The 17939-nt window shown below is 36.3% G+C and overlaps 2 protein-coding genes across 2 annotated transcripts; both read left to right on the top strand.

Annotated features, from left to right (window-relative positions):
- Positions 1-2056: 2056 nt before the first annotated feature.
- On the top strand, positions 2057-11793 carry LOC584962 (queuosine salvage protein). Its single transcript, XM_011672375.2, has 9 exons — positions 2057-2138; positions 3608-3732; positions 4063-4157; positions 4908-5040; positions 5604-5753; positions 6543-6666; positions 9764-9878; positions 10582-10723; positions 11550-11793. Exons 2-9 carry the CDS (start codon positions 3628-3630, stop codon positions 11712-11714), a joined length of 1029 nt encoding a protein of 342 aa, XP_011670677.2. The 5' UTR covers positions 2057-2138; positions 3608-3627; the 3' UTR covers positions 11715-11793.
- Positions 11794-12119: 326 nt separating this feature from the next.
- Positions 12120-17121, top strand: LOC105441347. The gene has a single exon (XM_030972191.1). The coding sequence runs from the start codon at positions 16100-16102 to the stop codon at positions 16901-16903; it is 804 nt and encodes a 267-aa protein (XP_030828051.1). The 5' UTR covers positions 12120-16099; the 3' UTR covers positions 16904-17121.
- The last annotated feature ends 818 nt before the right edge of the window (positions 17122-17939 follow it).

The raw sequence follows: 17939 nt of genomic DNA, 5'->3' as shown, positions 1-17939 counted from the left end.
TTTAACATTTCTAATACTTTCTTTAACTTCTTCATTATTGAAGTATCTTATATTTTCTTTGTATTTCAAATAACATTTTAATGATGAAATAAAATTATTTATGAACCTCTTTCGATTGGTTGGTACTTCCCCAAAGTTCCGCTTTACGTAGTCTTTGTATATTACTAGTTGAGCATAATTTATCAAAAAAATTAAGTAAATTAAATTTTCTGTTATCTATTTTATATCCAATCAATAACATTTTCATATCAATTTCAATTTCTATTTTAAAGATGAAATATATAATTCTAGAGATAATTTTCCAGAAAACGAAATATAAAATGTTCAATAGTTTTTTTTCACGACAAATTTCACATACGTTAAACTGTACAATTTTCCATTTAAAGAGATCGCCCCCCAACAGGAAAAATTCCTGTTGGGGGCCCGGGGGAAAATGAAATGAATTTTTGACAATTTATTGCATTTTCTTCGTTTTGGGGGATTTGTGGAAGGGGCCTCGTACCCTAGCAAACACTGCGTACAGTCATGATTCAGGGGCTAAGCAATGGCCTCGTTACTGTGAGTCCCCAGGATAAAAATGCCCTTTTGTGAGGCATTAATCCTCATTACTGTCAATTATGATTTAAGGACGTAGGTCCCTTAGCTGATTAGCATAGTAGCACACATGATTTAGCAGCCACGCAAAAGAAACACTCGCAAATCAATATTCAATAAAATCTGAGAATGTATGCCATTATCTAGATCTATTAGAAATAAATAAGTTTTTAAAATCCTTCCCTAATCTGGGGTAGAAATAAATATTCCACCATTATGACCAACAGTGTATATCCACTGTAACAATGACTAATGGTCGTACCTCAACGAAGCAATTTTTCCTTTCCTTTAAAGGTAAAGACCAGTTATGGTCATGCGATTGCATTGTGAAAGAAACGTTGTGGAATCGATCAGAAAAGGTTGATCATCTAGCATCTAGCATCTGCAAGCCGTTCTGGAATCATCAAAATGATAAGAAATTTGGCCCATTCTTCGTAAAGTTACAAGCACTATACACAGAAAGATGTATATGGGACTACCCTATATCTCTCACAGACTATATGAGAGAAACAAATTTACCAAATATATGAATTAGTAGGCGGTTTCCCGGCAAATTTTGTATCATCATGTATTAGTCAAAACATATTCTTTCACATGATTGGTAATGAGAGCTTCCATTTCATTTTTTGAAATTGGGGCGTTTCCAATACTGGTCTTTACCTTTAATTTAATTTTGTTATTATTACTCAAATTGTTGTTTTAGTGTATATCATTTTGACCATTATTAATATTTGATTTTGATTATTATCATCATTTTAGTTATTCTTAAAATATGTATTTTTGTTTGGTTGGTCAATAATGATTGATCAATTGATAATTGTTTCATTTGGTTGATTGATAGATTGATTTAATAAGTTTGATTGATAAATTGATTAGTTGTGGGATTGATTGATTGGTTGATTGATAGTTGGTCGCTTGAAAGATTTGTTGAATGTATGAATTGACTCACTAATGATCACTGCATTGATCAACTAGTTACTTTTTATAGGTCAAAGGGGCAGTCCCCCCCCCCCCCCCCCCAATGCCCATCCCCAGACAGTTTTCTACCAAGAACCGACTTTTCAACTACAAGATAAAAATATTGAAGGATAAAAATTGTCATATTGCTGTGAACACCTCATTCATTATGGAGAATCGGTCGAATCTCAACCGCATGCAAGCATGCGACCCTGTGAAAGTATATAGACTATAGTTTATTCCTGGCTCATATTGCCAGATTGAGGTGTCATATGAAAGGGCAGAAAATGAACTTTCGGGAAGTGCATGTGATTTTCTCTTTGAAATTCAGATACCGTTCGTAAAATACCTTTTTGGTACCCTTTCTTCAAATTGTTTTAATCACTCATGCGTGAAATATGAGAGAGGAGGATCTAAGCTTTACTAATGTAATTTTATCGATAATTCACGGTTTCGTTTTTTTTCTGGGACGCATGTATCACAGCCAAATATATTGCGCAATAGACCCGCAAGCGCCACACGCACGCACGACCTTATACACACGTGTAGAAGCTATCTCCGTCCTTCTTGTTGCTCACGGTTTGAATGTAAGTAAAAACTTTGTACCGGATATTATGTAATATGTATGTTTTTATTTTGTTTTGTCTAAAGCGAGATAAATCCATACTGTATAGTGCGCAGTATTCTTCGCTCCATTTTCAACAATTTAGACCTAAAAGTTATAGACTAAAATACAGCTAGCCATTTCATAAGCGAGTGGTCACCGCACTAGTTAACGGAAACTGAAGCTGTTGCGCGCCGGACCGCTGGCTACGACTCTGGTTGCCGCACCGCTTGTTCTAGACAGCAATAACCATCTGATTTGGGTCATTTCTTTAATAAAACTGACATTTGTATCGGAGGTCTAGTGGAGCCAGACGTAGTCTCAGTGGAACAACCGACGATTAGAGAGACTGAAGCTTTCGGTCTACGCTTGTTCTAGACCGAATTTTCCGTCTCTTTCGTTCGTTAGCCTCTTATTGGGTCTCTCTTTAGAGACGGAAGCCGTTTATACACATGTCCTTGCTAACGCCACGGCCAGTTCTGGTCGTAGCGTTTTGCCCCCAAAATCCCCCAAAATGTCATTTTACCTCGAGCATGTTATATTGTAAATTAGGCCTAGGCTATAATAAATCAGTTCCACTTACCAACTTGACTGAAATAATCAGTTTAATAGTCCCTTTTTAGGAAATTATGGGTCAAAATCGGAATCCATGTTGAAAAAGATTTTCAAAATGGATTTCGATTTTGACCCATAATTTCCTAAAAAGGGACTATTAAACTGATTATTTCAGTCAAGTTGGTAAGTGGAACTGATTTATTATAGCCTAGGCCTAATTTACAATATAACATGCTCGAGGTAAAATGACATTTTGGGGGATTTTGGGGGCAAAATGCTACGACCAGGACTGGCCGTGGCGTTAGCAAGGACATGTGTATAAACGGCTTCCGTCTCTAAAGAGATAGCCGACCCTACCCCAATAAGAGGCTAATGAACGAAAGAGACGGAAAATTCGGTCTACGCTTGTTCCTGCTCATGCTTGTTCATTTATTGTAGGAAGTGGTTCAAGATGCAGTCATGATATAGCCTAGGTGCCTTAAACATTCGTACTTCTTCGAGGAACGTTTTTTTTTTAAACCATAGATTTTGTCTCTTTTTCTGAAAACTTGTGCTAGTTCTAGTCTAGATCTAGATCTATACCTAGTTAGGCTATAGTCTAGATCTAGATTCTAGATCTAATATTTCAAAACAAGTAAAACTGAAACTTATAGTTAGAGTCTATTATAAAGAAGAATTATAAGTAACCACAATAATAAGTTATAGTTGCTAATATACTATTAAGTTAAACTATTGTGGTGCAGTTACCTCTAAGTCTGGCTCTGTAACTGAGAGATTGAACTTGTGACACGTCAGCCTTGCACACAAATGGTTCTACAGACTACAGATTTGAGCGATCATGATCAAGGAGCATTTAATGAATTTTTATTGTTTCTTGTGACATACTTGAAATACCAGACTACAGAGTTGCATGCAAGATGTCTGCTAAACCACTGTCACCAAGGGAATCGGGAAGATTCATTGCAGAACACTGTCAAGATGTAACAATTAATCAGGATGCAGCTAAGAAAGTTGCTCAAATGGTAAGAACCATTCACCATTCTCTATAATTTGACAAGAATTTCTAAAGAAGTCTTATATGTTCCAGATGTTTCTGAGATGCCCTACCCCTCCCCCCACCCCCTTCTCCCCCACCCCTCCCAATTTCTAAATAACAAAAGTTCAATAGCATTGCATAAAAAATATAGAAAGACTGGTTTTTATTTTTCTCAACAAAATTGGAATACCTACGTGCAATTATTGAAGTTCAGTGAATACAAATCTGAAAAGGGCAATTTTTCTTCCTTACAAAAATATATTTACTTGAGTATTTTTGTGATCTATGTTAGAGATATTTATATTATTTATGTTAGATATGGGAGAGCTTAGACAAGCAGCAATACAGCATCAAATCGTGGAAAGAAAATGCTCTTCATCCCAAGACAATGACAGATGCTACAGTCGACTGGTAGGTTGCTAGTTTCTTTTTTTTATTATTATTCAATGATGCTTTCCCCATTACTGATTAAAATTGAAGTGCTTCTCAGGTATTCTAGAAATCTGGGAAAACCTGGCAAAATTAAGTCCCTTTTTTTCTCCAGTCAGGGAAAGTTTTGGGGAATTTAAGAGAAAACACTCAACTAAAGATAGACTCAAGTAATTGCTTGACCCAAAAGAAGTACCAGTAGATGTTTTGTTTTTCGTACAAATGGCATGTCCATTGGAAGATTAGTATTTGTAGACTTTTTAAACAAGAACAAAATAAAAGGTTGCCGGAACCTGGAAATATGATCCTGAAATTTCGACACTCCAACAAGGAATTTATTTTATTTTATTGAATGGTTAAGAATACTGAAAGTAGCAGCCCAAGAGCTTTTGAATTACAAAAAAAGCACATGAAATACATAGCAATAGTAAAACATTTATTACATAATGCTTACGATCATACACACAAAGATAAAATTAATGTTATGAAATATTCTTCAAAAAACTAAGTATAATCAACACTATTTAAACAAATAACACATTTGTATGTTTTATAGATTTCGAAAATGGTTGTAAGAGAATTCTTTTTAAAGAAAATAAAGAATTAATAATTTGTGTTTGTGTTCAAACTGCAATTTTGAAGGTTGATTAATTTAGTATTGTCAAGACGAACACATTTTTTCAGTACTTAAATTACCATATTGTACTTTTATTTTTTAAAATTATTTTTCAGGATATTTGTCTTGGACACACTGAATTTCTCTTTCTGGAGTGAGACAAACGACAAACGTTATTTGGTGCGATATAACAATGAGAATCACAGCGGGTACTGGGCATTGTGTGCTGCACTGATGAGAGCATGTGATGTAAGATAGAGTACCAGCATCATAATGTACTTCTTTTTTCCATATGGAATCCATAAGGGTATAAGAATATTCAATCTGAATGGAAATGAATGGAAATGTAGTCAACAACTCAGTAATAATGTACCAGTACATTTTCCTCAGAAATAAAAAAAAATTAAACAAAATATGCTGTAAGCAATAATCTTTTGTGTGGAATCGTTCATTAGACCATGAAGTCCCTTAGATGTTATATTTGCTATTGTATCAAATTAATAATTGTTTTCCACAGAGCAAATTACATTTTACTAGCATCAATTTCCTTTTCAATGACAGACGCTTTTAATCATTAATTATTTTTAATTGGGACCTCAAAATATTTGGACAAAAGAGTATGCCTTTCTTCATGATAATCAAAATGAACAATGAAAAAGGAATCAATTACCAAAATGCTCTGAAAATCACATTTGTGATAGGATAAATGTTTGTATACCTGTTCACACTTCAAGGTTTGTTTAGCGATGGTCCAGTAAAAAAAAAAAATTCTCCCTTTTTCCATTTTTCCCCCATTTTTTAAAACGAATTAGGAAGGCATTCCAATTACAAGTCCATCCTACTACTCCAAGGTGACTCTGGATGAGCTGAGACATGTCTTCCGCTCAGAGACAGATACAGGTATCCATCTCCTGGACAAGAGGATAGAGAACCTACATCAAACAGGCAAAGTTCTAATGGAGGTGAGTGATGCCTAGTGACGAGTGGAAGGGGGAGGGAAGGGGGTGTCGTCCGCTCAGAGACAGATACCGGTATCGATCTACTGGACAAGAGGATAGAGAACCTACATCAAACAGGCAAAGTGCTAATGGAGGTGAGTGATGCGTAGTCTTGAGTGGGAGGGGGGAGGGGCAGAATCTACATTGAGGGGAAGGGGTGCAGAGACAGATAGCAGTATCCACCTACTGGACAAGAGGATAGAGAACCTACATCAAACGGGCAAAGTGCTGATGGAGGTGAGTGATGCATAGTCTTGAGTGGGAGGGGGGGGGGGGGGGGGGGGGTGTCTACATTGAGGGAGAGAGGGGGTGTTGTCTGTAGTGAGGGGGTGAGGGGAGGGATGAGTCTGGGTGAGCTGAGACATGTCTTCCGCTCAGAGACGGATACCGGTATACATCTACTGGACAAGAGGATAGAGAACCTACATCAAACAGGCAAAGTGCTGATGGAGGTGAGTGGTGTGTGGTCTTGAGGGGGAGGGGGGTGGGGGGTATTTTTAGTGCTCACTATCACCCCTGGTATTCAGTTTAAGGATTCTAGGTGGGGGGGGGGGGTACATGTATAGTCTTTGAGTGAGGAAATTTCTTTGGTTTACCCACATATTGCTCAAATTATTCATGTTCCAGCACAGTTGTTGGTTTGCCCACAATTTTTTTCTTGAATGACAACAAAAGTACAGTGTGCAACAAAACGCATACTGATTATTCTTTTGGGCATTTTAATACAGCATATGATTCTTGTCATTCTTACAGAAATTTGATGGATCCTTTGTGAATTGCATCAAGTGTTGTGAGAACAGTGCAGTCAAGCTGATTGAACTTGTCACCTCACACTTCTCTTCTTTTAGGGATGTGGCCACTTTCAACGGCACAGCGGGTAAGAATCAAGCTTGTTATGACTTAATGAATTCATATCACATATCCATATAATACAATAAAAATTAATTGTAGAATCGTGTTGAAAAGAGCCATACGTAAGCTTTTCGTCTTCCACTCATCAGAGTAAAACACAAGAAGGAAACAGAAAGTCGAAACCAAACAATATAAACTAACAATAAAATATACACTATCATGCAAAAAGATGAATGTTAAAGCATGTTTGACCAGAAATTTGTTTCTCTTGCATTTTTGAGCACCTTTGATTAATAAAAAATGTTCAAGAAATGCCCAAATAACGTACAAATCAAAGACAAAATTCGATTGAATTTGTGGAATCTTTATCTTCATGCCACAACACTGTACATGGAAATTAAATGGTACCTTTAGATTGAAATATGAAAATGGAATTGTCTCAAACAGGTTTTTGTATGTTACTTCTGAGTGAAATTGTTACAGATTTCAAGAAATGGTGGATGGTGGGCAGATGTTACCATATGCTGGTTGTTTGATGATATGTGGATAAAACAAAATAATAGAGTTTGAAAGACACATGCTTCAGTGACACTTTCACTTCTTTTGTATGAGGTGTTGCAGATAACAGTTGAAAGGGCAAGGCAATGGCATCATCAGGATATGATAGGGCTACATGAAAATTGAATGTAAGATTTCCATGCCTTCTCTTCATTGCCTCTCTTGTGGTTATAGGATTTAAAGTAGTACAAGCTTATCTTTGATATTTAATAGAGGTTAATGGTGAAAATCATTAAAATGACATTGACAGTAATAAATGCAGCAAGAAGTATTAAGTGAAGGGCTACATTTCACGCCAGATCTGGCCCCACCAATATAAAAATAGGCCTACTCACCAGAGCACTCCGGATCGAATTCCTTGGCCTTCTCCTCTATCAACCTAGTCTTCATTACTGTGTTGTTGTATGACTTGATCCTGCGATTGTACAGACACTCTTGGTCCCGGTACCATTCCGCAAGTTCTATTTCCTGATAAAAATAGGCCTACTCACCAGAGCACTCCGGATCGAGCTCCTCGGCCTTCTCCTCTATCAACCTAGTCTTCATTACTGTGTTCTTGTATGACTTGATCCTTCGATTGTACAGTCACTCTTGGTCCTGGTACTATTCCGCAAGTTCTATTTCCTGATGTTCGGTAATGTGTAGGGGACTAATTGTCTCTCCTGCCTATTCAAGGTGTTCTTCCTGCCGGCTTTTCTCTTCCTCCGGGGGGGGGTGCTGGAAGGGATTAAAGATTGAGAGTCGAGGCAGAGGAATTCGTTGTTGTTCTCCTCTTGGACGAGCCGTTCGATTAAGCTCTGTTGTTCTGCTAATTGGACCTCGACATGGTCTTCTTTCTCTTCTGTGACCTGGTCATCATCGATCTTCCCTTCTATTCCCAGTGCCTCTTCCTGCACTTCTACTTCTCCTTCGTTTTCTGTTTTTTCTTTGTGCAATGTTGATTTGATTTGATTTGATCTGATAAGGTTTTATTCGAATATTCAACAATACAGCTGCAGGCTGATGCAAGTGAATTTACAAGGTAAAAATAATTCCATAGACATATAAATACAATTATATGCTTTAACACTTGTAAATGAATCCAGATATAAACAATACATAATACATAAATCATAAATAATGAAAACAATAATAATATTGACCCCTCTTGGTCTTCCTGAGACGAGGCATGTTTCGGAACCTTGTTTGTATGAGTTGTGGAAATACAATGACGATGACCTATATGTTCACGTTCCTTTTATCTGGGAAATGGACAATCAATGCCTTCTTTCAGGCCAACTGACATATCATTGTGCGCTCGTCATGCTTGCCCTGCACTCTGGTCATGCTCATACAAAACTCGCCGTAAATCCCCGTACTCGATCTAAACTCGCATTAATTCTTGGGCAACTCGGCATGACTCGCCGCATGATCATCGTGCTCGTGCTCGTACTCCACTCTGGGAAACTTGAATAGCACTCGCGTATACTTGAAGGTGGCGAGTTGCTACGAGTTATGAAGAGTGCAGTTCACCTCGAGTTTCGAGTCAGTGAATTTTGAACATGTTCAAAATTTTGGAACTGCTCGCGACTTGAGTTATAAAAAGAGGTTTTCGCGAGTTATTGCCAGTGCCTCTTTGAGGCAACCCACCACAACTCGTCATAACTCGCCAATACAACTCAGCTAAGTGGGAGCCCTGCTTTAGAAATAAAACAAAGTACCGGTACCCGGCAATTGGGTTAGAAAGACTCATGCTTTAGTGACAGTTTCTGAACTTTAACTTCTTTTGTATGAGATGTTGCAGATAACAGTTGAAGGGGCAAGGCAAGGGCATCATCCGACACAAGATGGTGTACTTTACTTTAATGCTTCCTGGAAACGGTCTGGACAAAGTAATTGATAATGTGCATTATGATCTGGTCTGGATGACCGTAATGTCATGCTGTCTCCAAACCCTATCCCTATTGTTTACACTTGCCAAATTTGTAATCATGAAAACAATTCAATTCAATTAAGTTTATTCATTTCCATGAAAGTCACATTACAAGAACACATACATTTGCAAAAGGTACTGTAAATAACATGCAAAATATTTCAATAGAATATACATAAGTACATTAATATATTCAACAATAATGGGAAAAGGGAAGTTATAGAAACCAAAATAAATGAGTTTGTCGAGATATCTCCCCCGAAATAATTAAACAAAATTTGAAGATCGTATTAAAGATTTGAAATTACATAAACTTATTTTGCCCCAGAGAAAACTAGTATAGCAACAGAAACAACAAAAAAAAAACATACAAGCCCTAAAAATACACACATACACACACATGTATAAAAAGTGGAAAAGTATTCTACTCAATATTAGATGCTGCTTTACACTTCTTTTAATTCCATTGTAATTCATTATAGATGTTATGTTATTTGTACATAACCTTAAGAATGGCAACCCTCTACCCAACCCTGTATTTTCTTACCAAAAAAAACTAAAGCTCAGAACAAATATCAGATTACAATCGGTGCTGACATGTTTTATTTTAGAAAGCCCTCCTCAGCTTAACTTTTTTCCATTGATTTTACAGTGTCTCTTTATAAAAGGGCACAGATTCTTGTGGCGGACATCTGGGCGTGCTTTGAAGGACAGGGTCATGGATGCTTTACGGATATAGACACCTTGACAATGTTTGCCGATTACAGGTAAGGAGGATGATATTCATTACTTCTTTAGGTGCAGCAAAATTGCAAATGTGTACAGAAAATTGGCAGGTAAATTATATTGAACCTGACATAACTTGTACTGAATGTTTAAAGCTACAACTTAATAATATCTGTCAAATGATAGCTAAATAATTATATAGATTAGAAACAAAAAACAGGTGTTCAGCTGATCAATAGCACATGGACCTACAGTATGTGTATATGTTTAATTTTGCTGGTCCATTTACTGCATGATGAATTATTCAGAATGATGTAGCAAGGTTTAAAACATTTGAATGGATTCAACATTTGAACCGGTACGTGCATTTAGTTATTTCAAAGGCTTGATCAGTCTTTACGTAACTGATTTCATTATTTTGGAGCTGTGAGATGTCTGGTTTGCAGATATGTCAGTGTTTTAGTGCCCTTCAGGTTTTATACATATTTCTTGTCTATTCCCTGTTATAGGCCTTGAAAAAGTAGCAGGTTACATTTGTATTCATACAAACATATGCTTCTTTGTTAAGTATCCCATGTGAAATAATTGGCACAAGAGGAAAACCTTCAATTATTTGAAGTACGTCATCAGATTTTTGGAAAGTAGATAATTATGCATGTACTAATGGTCAAAATTGGTGTGAGGATTTGTTTTCTTTCTTTCTAATGAGAATGATCAAAATCTATTTCCTTTGCCTTCTTCTAGGGTGCCCCAAGGTTTGAACTACTTTGGTGTCCTGAGTTATTCTGATGCCTTAAAGAAGAGACTGGAAGATGAGACTAAGCTGTTCACTCCAGGAGAGAGGTTAGAGGTCGAGATCAGAGGGTGCTCAATCTGGGCTGTGGAGGTATGTCTACTGTCAAACCAATTAACCTTTTTAGTATGGAGAACATTGAATGAGTTGAATTCTCTAAAGTGTTTGGAGCCCCAAAAATGAATAAAACAGAAAACCCTAATTATGAAGTCCTTAAGCAATATTTTGTCTTCAAAAACATTTTTGGGGGGAAATCTTTGCAGAAGTGTATCTTGAATGACATCGTCTTTCACATTATGATACAATTTAATTGAAATTTGTCCATCAAATTTGGGGCTCCCAACACTTAGGAGGTGCTTTAACCCATTGTATAAAGGTGTTGTGGTCCAGTGTATAAGTCTCTCCGGACCACTAGGTAAGCGTTTTGAATCCCTGTCAGGACAAGACACAAAAATCTACATTTGCCACTCTCCACCCAGGTGATGTAAATGGGTACCTGGCAGGAATTAGTTACTTGTCATTTTATAGTCATAATTTTTTTTTTAATTAAAAAAACAAACAAAGCCAACCTGTTGCCTGATGTGTAATTGGCCAGATAAGATTGAAGGCATTGATTTCATTACTAGATTGGCCAGTCAGATGAAATACGCATAGACTATAACAAAACCTGCTAAAAGTATGTGAGTGTGTGTGTGGGTTAGGGGTAGGTCATTGACTCCCCAAGTTCTATTGCTAGTGATTTAAGAACATCCCATAGTGAAATAAGCATTCTCAGATACATGATGATATGCTATATGATCATCCACTTTTCACCATGTTTTGGACATTCCCAGTTTCCCACCCCCCCCCCCCCAAATGCATTATATATATCACTGCAAATTCTCATCATAACTTTCCTTGTCTCACGTTTAATTGGCAGCTGATCTTACAAGAGATGAGGAGGATACGTGGGGAAGACCTGAAGAAAGGCGACGTTATAGTGAACAGTATCATCATTGACTTCTACCTGTGGACCTACTGCAAGGATCACAGAGATGTCATGGCACACATACCAATACACAAGATTAGATCCATCTATTATTAAAGGGATAGGGTAACTTTGTCTCAGATTCTAAAACAAAATCCTGGATTTAGCTCATGCTGCAATGATTAATTATAAACCTTTAGGTCAGTCAGGAACCCCATGACTTTTACAAGTCGATAGCCTGTCTGATTATCAAGATATTTATGATTGGAAATCAAAATCAAATTTTGCATTTTCCTAACGGTTTTCATAACACTACAGCCTATTGGGAAAAACAAGTATGTTGAAACAGGTCACTCAAAGATTTTTACTTTTTAGAGGCACTTCTTGATCGTTTTAAAGCGCAACATTTTAGGGCTTCGATATTACACCATATCACTGACACTGATAACACGTAGGGCCGTGCATCTTAGATTCAACATTGTTCAACGAAGCCTTTAAAGATAATCGTAGTTCCGCGTTCCGGTGATGTAAAATATTTATTAAAACAATGAAATCCAGCATATCTTTTGTGTGATATGTCGAGAGATAATGATATTCGCCTCATTTATTTTGATGGAAAATGCGTAATTGTGTAGTAATTATTAACCAAAAATCCATGGAATTTGGTCAGTTTTTTAAGCTTTGATGAAAGCTTCATCATTCTGACTGGATTTTCATAATGCATGGTCCCATACCTGCATGTCTGTGTTGGTGCTTTGAAGAGCATGCAGTTTTCAGCATTCTGCATCATGAGGTTAGTATTTTGCTGGCCCAGGCAATGATATGTGAGGATTCTTTATTTCACAATCACAGACTTTTTTTTCTTTCCAAAATGCATTTTCATTACCAGAAGACAAGATTGCCTTTTTTTATCATAATGTAACGATAAAAGATGGTTTCATACAACTGGAATATTTCATGTTATATCTTATGGAGGGCTGACATTCCTTTTTTAGATGGAAGTTTAGTGTTAGAGTGTATTCAAATATGTTGAATATTTTGCACCTTGAATTATTTAATAAACAGGGATTGTTTTAAGTTAATGTAACCTGTTCATTGCTGTTGGTGCTGTAGAAAGAGAATAGCTTTCCTTCTTTTTGAACTCAAACTAAGATATATATATACAACTTGAAGTTATGTAAAAATGCACAGTTTAAATATGATTCTGAACTTGTCTTGTATTGTTTGTTGCATTTCAGTAACCATGTGTAATTAGTAGGTTTGTTTAAGCTTTAAAAACCTGAGCAATCACAGACAAAATTAAGCCGATGTGTTACATGTACAAAAAGTTTGAAATGTTTTTAAATGACCAATATATTGGCCAATCGGTGAGAGTTCCTAACCCTTTTACAATCATTCCACATTTTGTGATTTGGCTCAACAAATCTTGATTGGGAGCCCTAAAAAGTATGCCTGATTCATTAGTAGAAAAGGCAAAAGATTTCTACACATGCTGCACCCATTTTTGTTGCATGACTATACATGTATTATGTTTGATGCCAGGAATTTAAAAAAAAAAAAGGGATATGTTTCAAAATCCTAAAATTGGCAACATGTTGAGAGATCCAAAATCAGTGTTTTTCTATCAAAATCTGTAATTTTTTAAAACTTTACAATACATTCTTGCCCATGTACGTGTATATCGTTTTCAGAGACATTACACTTTATTTTAACGATGTAGCAAGAAAAGAAAATTATTATTGTTGCCAATTTGAAGAACAATGTGTGATCAATTTAAGTTATTTAACCGTAAAATCAATCCTGTCCTGAAAGGGATAATTCAGTGTCTTTCATGTATGTCTGGAATCAGTCTATAAGCATATTCAGGTATTATTTAATAAACCACCATATGGTGGGTAATAAGTTGCTCACTATGTAGCTCTTGTGCCCTCATGATGTTGGTTGCATGTTCATTCAAGTAATATACACCCAATCATATTCACATTTTAATGCATATATAAATATTCCTCTTAAAAATTATACCAGCTTATAATCCATAATCGTGTTTCAACCTTTTTTTCTCGCCTTGAGCACACTAGTCATATGGAGTTTACTCATTATATATACTCCATCATTTAATTAATTAGTATTATGAACTGTTGCTTCTCAAATTTGTACTGTACAAAAATTATGAGAATTATATTAGTCCAAAAGTATTCTTACGATGTTCTTGCATAGTGACTATCCCATTATGATGTAGTGTCCTTATGTGTTTCCAAAGAGCTTTTAGGAATGTTTTCCCTGTCTTTTGCTTAAGCATTATATTTAGTTTGTTAAATTGACTTTTTGTCATGATTTTGTTGGATCCTATTTATGGCAGTTAAATTGCTTGGGCTGTTTGCCTGAATTCTCAATTGTACAATTTTTATGCTGCATATATGTTAAAATAATATTGTTTGAGATATGTTGTACTGATTATGCCATTCTTTAGTTAATGGAGTAAGCTTCTTCTATGGTGTTTCCAAATGGTGGCCTTTAGTAAGATACAAGGGTATATTGCTCATGACCATATTGCACGAGTCGTTATGATATTGATAAGTGATTTTTTTTTTTTATGTGGAATATTTAAAAGATATTGCACTACCATCTGGTGAATTTCAATCCTTGAGATAATGTTTAAAATTTGCAGTCATGCAGGTATATATTCATACAAAGCATAGGATTTATGGAGGTTTCGGATTGGCTCCTAACCCGTGTGTGTGTTTATGTAACATAGTTTGTGTAATGTCATGTAGGATTTTTGGTTGTTTCTCTTGAATGCATACCAATCAATTGTTTTCTATTACAGAGGTTGGTCATTGTGCCAGGGGTACAGGCTTGTTGTTGTTGGGTTTGTTGGTGCTATCCATCAATTTCGATGATTTCCGCCAGACTTGGTGTGAGAGGGCGTCTTGCTCTCTCTTCTGCAGCTCTACTTACGTTTCTGTGATCCTGATACTTGCCCAGTGTGTGAGATAAAAACTTATTGACATTTGTTGTCGGCGTAGTGCAAGATTATGGAGGGTTAATCTCTGCCTGTTACTCATTATTTGTTAGTTATTTAATATTATAACTGGTTGGCAATGATATATTGATGTATTCATTATTTATACCAGGGTATCATTGAGATGTGTATTCTTCTGGGTAGAGGATTATTTATAACAATATTCTTATGCGCACAAGCTCCCACTATTTGTGGACTACTGGTATGAACTATTATAATTTTCATTATTTATATCTGACTTTTCATTCTTCCTGATATATAGGTAGTGCATTTTTGTTGTTACATAGTTGTGAGCAGGTAAAAAAAAAGTAGGTGGAAAAGGGATATAGAAAAGGAAGGAATTAAATGTGATACCTTATTTCATGGGACAGATTTCTAATTTCCTCAAAAATTACTTTTTACTCATCGACTATGTCATGCTGGCTTTCGTATCATAGAACTCATCTATCTCAAAATAAGCATTTTTCTTTCCTTGCGATTCATCTTGAGCTTATTAGCATTCGAAGTCCTATTTCGACATATGTTTCTTATGTGATACATGTATAGTATGTACATGTACTATATCTTGTTTTATCCTTTATTTTGTTCATAATGTGATGTAGTTGGTTCTGATTATTTTAAACTTTTTCTTTTAATAAATGCAAACTTACCAAATGACTCTTGATCAACAATGTGTAACTAATTTCTGTCTGTGTATATCGTAGCAATGATAGATCCTGTTTTTCTCTTGTGTAGCATAAATTATAATCATATTGTAAAAACTTCTGAGGATTCCTTTTTACTATGAGGTGTTTTTTTTATGAATACAATGTTATTATGTGACATCCTAGCTTCTACTTTCTAGCATTACTCTATAATATTTTACTAGTTTGTTTGATATCATCAAACTGATATTTTGACACTGAAGGTATAAAGTTTTTTCTTCTTTCTTTTTCTGCTTTCTTTGTTCTTCTTCTGGGGACGAATGCTCCAGATCTAACTGGTACCTAGCTCCAAAAAGACTTTGTTACAGTTACAAACAAACTTTAAAACAAACAGACTGAGACGATGTTCTGTTGTAAACAACATTTTGTTAAAATGGACTATGTTAGCTGCATATTTTAATCAAATGCTGAACAAGGTTAATTGCCTGGTCTTTTAAAGTAAAATACATAAAACTGTCATGTGATACTCTAGTCACAACAGCAAGAGCGACTTGAGAGTTCAGACTGAAACAATTTAGCACTAATTTAACATAGGTTGGAATGGGGTTGGTTTCAGCCTGGACAATCAACCGTGCAAACTCAGAGATCAAGGTCCATTCCCATTTGAAGGCTGTGTTTTATTCATTTACTTTGTTGATATTGCACGTGACCTCATAACGTATATTACAATATGTACCTAGAACGAAATTATTTTCCAACCCTCAGACTGGGAAGTCGTTCACTGTTCAATGAGACACTGTTACATTTATTCAACTTGAGTTAGTTTAAATTTTCCGATGAGTAATACAGTACGTGTTGCCCTGTGGTGTTGCCAGCGGTCGTTGTCGACACTCTTTGAGCGATGTATTGCAGCCGGGGGCGACATCGAGATCTTTCACGAAGTCTATCTCGCCGCGTATCGTTTCGGACCTCAACACCGACAAGAGAACGCCACGTTCGAAACAGACGACAACTACACCTACGAAAATGTTCACAAAATGCTCAGTCAAAAGTTCCCGCTAGGACGTGCTGCCTTCATCAAGGACATGGCGTTTGCGGTAGAAGGACGCTTCCCTGAGCTTTCTTCAGAGTTTTGCCACACTTTCTTGATTCGTTCTCCGCAAAAAGTCATAAGGTCCTACGTGAAACTCCTACAAGGCTGCAATTTTGATGAAAACTACGTGTCAGAATTGAGACAGAAATTACCCAACAGTTTCAAACAACAATGTTTGCTTTACGATTACTTCATAGAACACGGGTATCAGTCTAACATGATCGTGATAGATGCAGACGACTTTGCAGCCATGCCTGAAATCGTGCTTCGTCGATATTGCCAAGAAACGGGGCTGACGTTCGGGGGATGCATGCTGAGATGTGAAAGTCTAGATTCGATACCCGAAGACTGGCATTGCTCGGAAGTTCTAAAAAAAGCAACAAAGGCTAGCGGGAGCCACGAGAGAGCCCTTCGTAGTACGGGAATCGAACCTTCCACATCAACAGGAAAGGGACCGGATTTGCCGATAGTCTGGCAGAAATGTGTCGATGAGTGTGAACAGTTCTACAGAATCATGTTTGAAAGGAGAACTATCTTTAAGGAGTAGTCATAATCTACCGTTCATCCAGATATCTTTGTAACGAAATAAATTAAGTTTGAATAAAGCCACTAAAATCACACATAGCTATAAGTCAAAAGTCGAAATATCTTGTACTTTCTAGTATTAATTTGTTCTCCGGTACTTCGCGTCCTTCAGTATTTACCTTACTCCATTCGTATTTATAGATAGCTCATATCCTGCAAAATAAATATAGTGTCCTTGTATTGAATATAATAGTTGATGTTGTATTATTAAACCTCAATGTCATTATTTTTATGTATTTTATACAAACCATGCAGATTTAATGAAATAATTCAAAGATGCTGCCAGTTTAATCACAATTGGCCAAGTCCTAGGTATTTTGTTCCATTGCTGCCAAAGATATCAAAGATTTCAGCATTGACGTTCTGACGATTTGAATTAAATTGAGATCTTTGCTCGAGCGTGGCGTTAACCAAAAGTGACTTAAACAAACACACATGATGCGTTATTTATTTACTCAGTCTTCTTTAAAATACAAGGTACAAATTGTAGTCCCTTCAGAGCCGCAAGGCCTGCTTTTCAAGGGAGCCCTGTTGGCAAGTGACAAAGTACATGGTAAAAATTACAACAACACAGAATAAAAACATATACACTATACATAACACATAGTTATTCGTTTCAGTTTGAAAAGACGACCTACATCACATATTTGTTTCACAACTCACTTAGACATGATCTAATTCTTCTTATGCTAGACAGTATACGCAACTACTTATTGAGGTATTCATGCATGATTCCTTAGAATAATCTTAGTGACGTATCAGCTAGGTAGCTAGAGCATTCTTATATCCCAAATATTTAATGCCCAAATCTCTCTACCATTCGTTAATTCTGATATACACTGTCACACTTCTCCTAGTCTCTTTATATCTATTTCTCGTTACACTATATCTCGCTGCTTCGTGTTTTGTTCTTCTTCGTGTGTTCTTGTTCTTTCCCAAATCCACCCAGCATCCTCACCCACACTCTTTGTTCTCATTGCGGTTTACTACCTTTATCT

Source organism: Strongylocentrotus purpuratus, unplaced genomic scaffold (assembly GCF_000002235.5).
Source record: "Strongylocentrotus purpuratus isolate Spur 01 unplaced genomic scaffold, Spur_5.0 spur5_scaffold_6, whole genome shotgun sequence".
NCBI classification, from domain to species: Eukaryota; Metazoa; Echinodermata; class Echinoidea; order Camarodonta; family Strongylocentrotidae; genus Strongylocentrotus; species Strongylocentrotus purpuratus.
Note: the sequence above shows the minus strand (reverse complement) of the source record. Positions and strands in the feature narration are given on the sequence as shown.

What these genes read in the sequence shown, in the direction of transcription:
- LOC584962 (XM_011672375.2), top strand. Translation starts at nt 3,628, where the DNA reads ATGTCTGCTAAACCACTGTCACCAAGGGAATCGGGAAGATTCATTGCA. An exon ending in CTAAGAAAGTTGCTCAAATG is followed by an intron (nt 3,733 to 4,062) that starts GTAAGAACCATT and finishes TATTTATGTTAG; the next exon opens with ATATGGGAGAGCTTAGACAA. An exon ending in CACTGATGAGAGCATGTGAT is followed by an intron (nt 5,041 to 5,603) that starts GTAAGATAGAGT and finishes AAAACGAATTAG; the next exon opens with GAAGGCATTCCAATTACAAG.
- LOC105441347 (XM_030972191.1), top strand. Translation starts at nt 16,100, where the DNA reads ATGAGTAATACAGTACGTGTTGCCCTGTGGTGTTGCCAGCGGTCGTTG.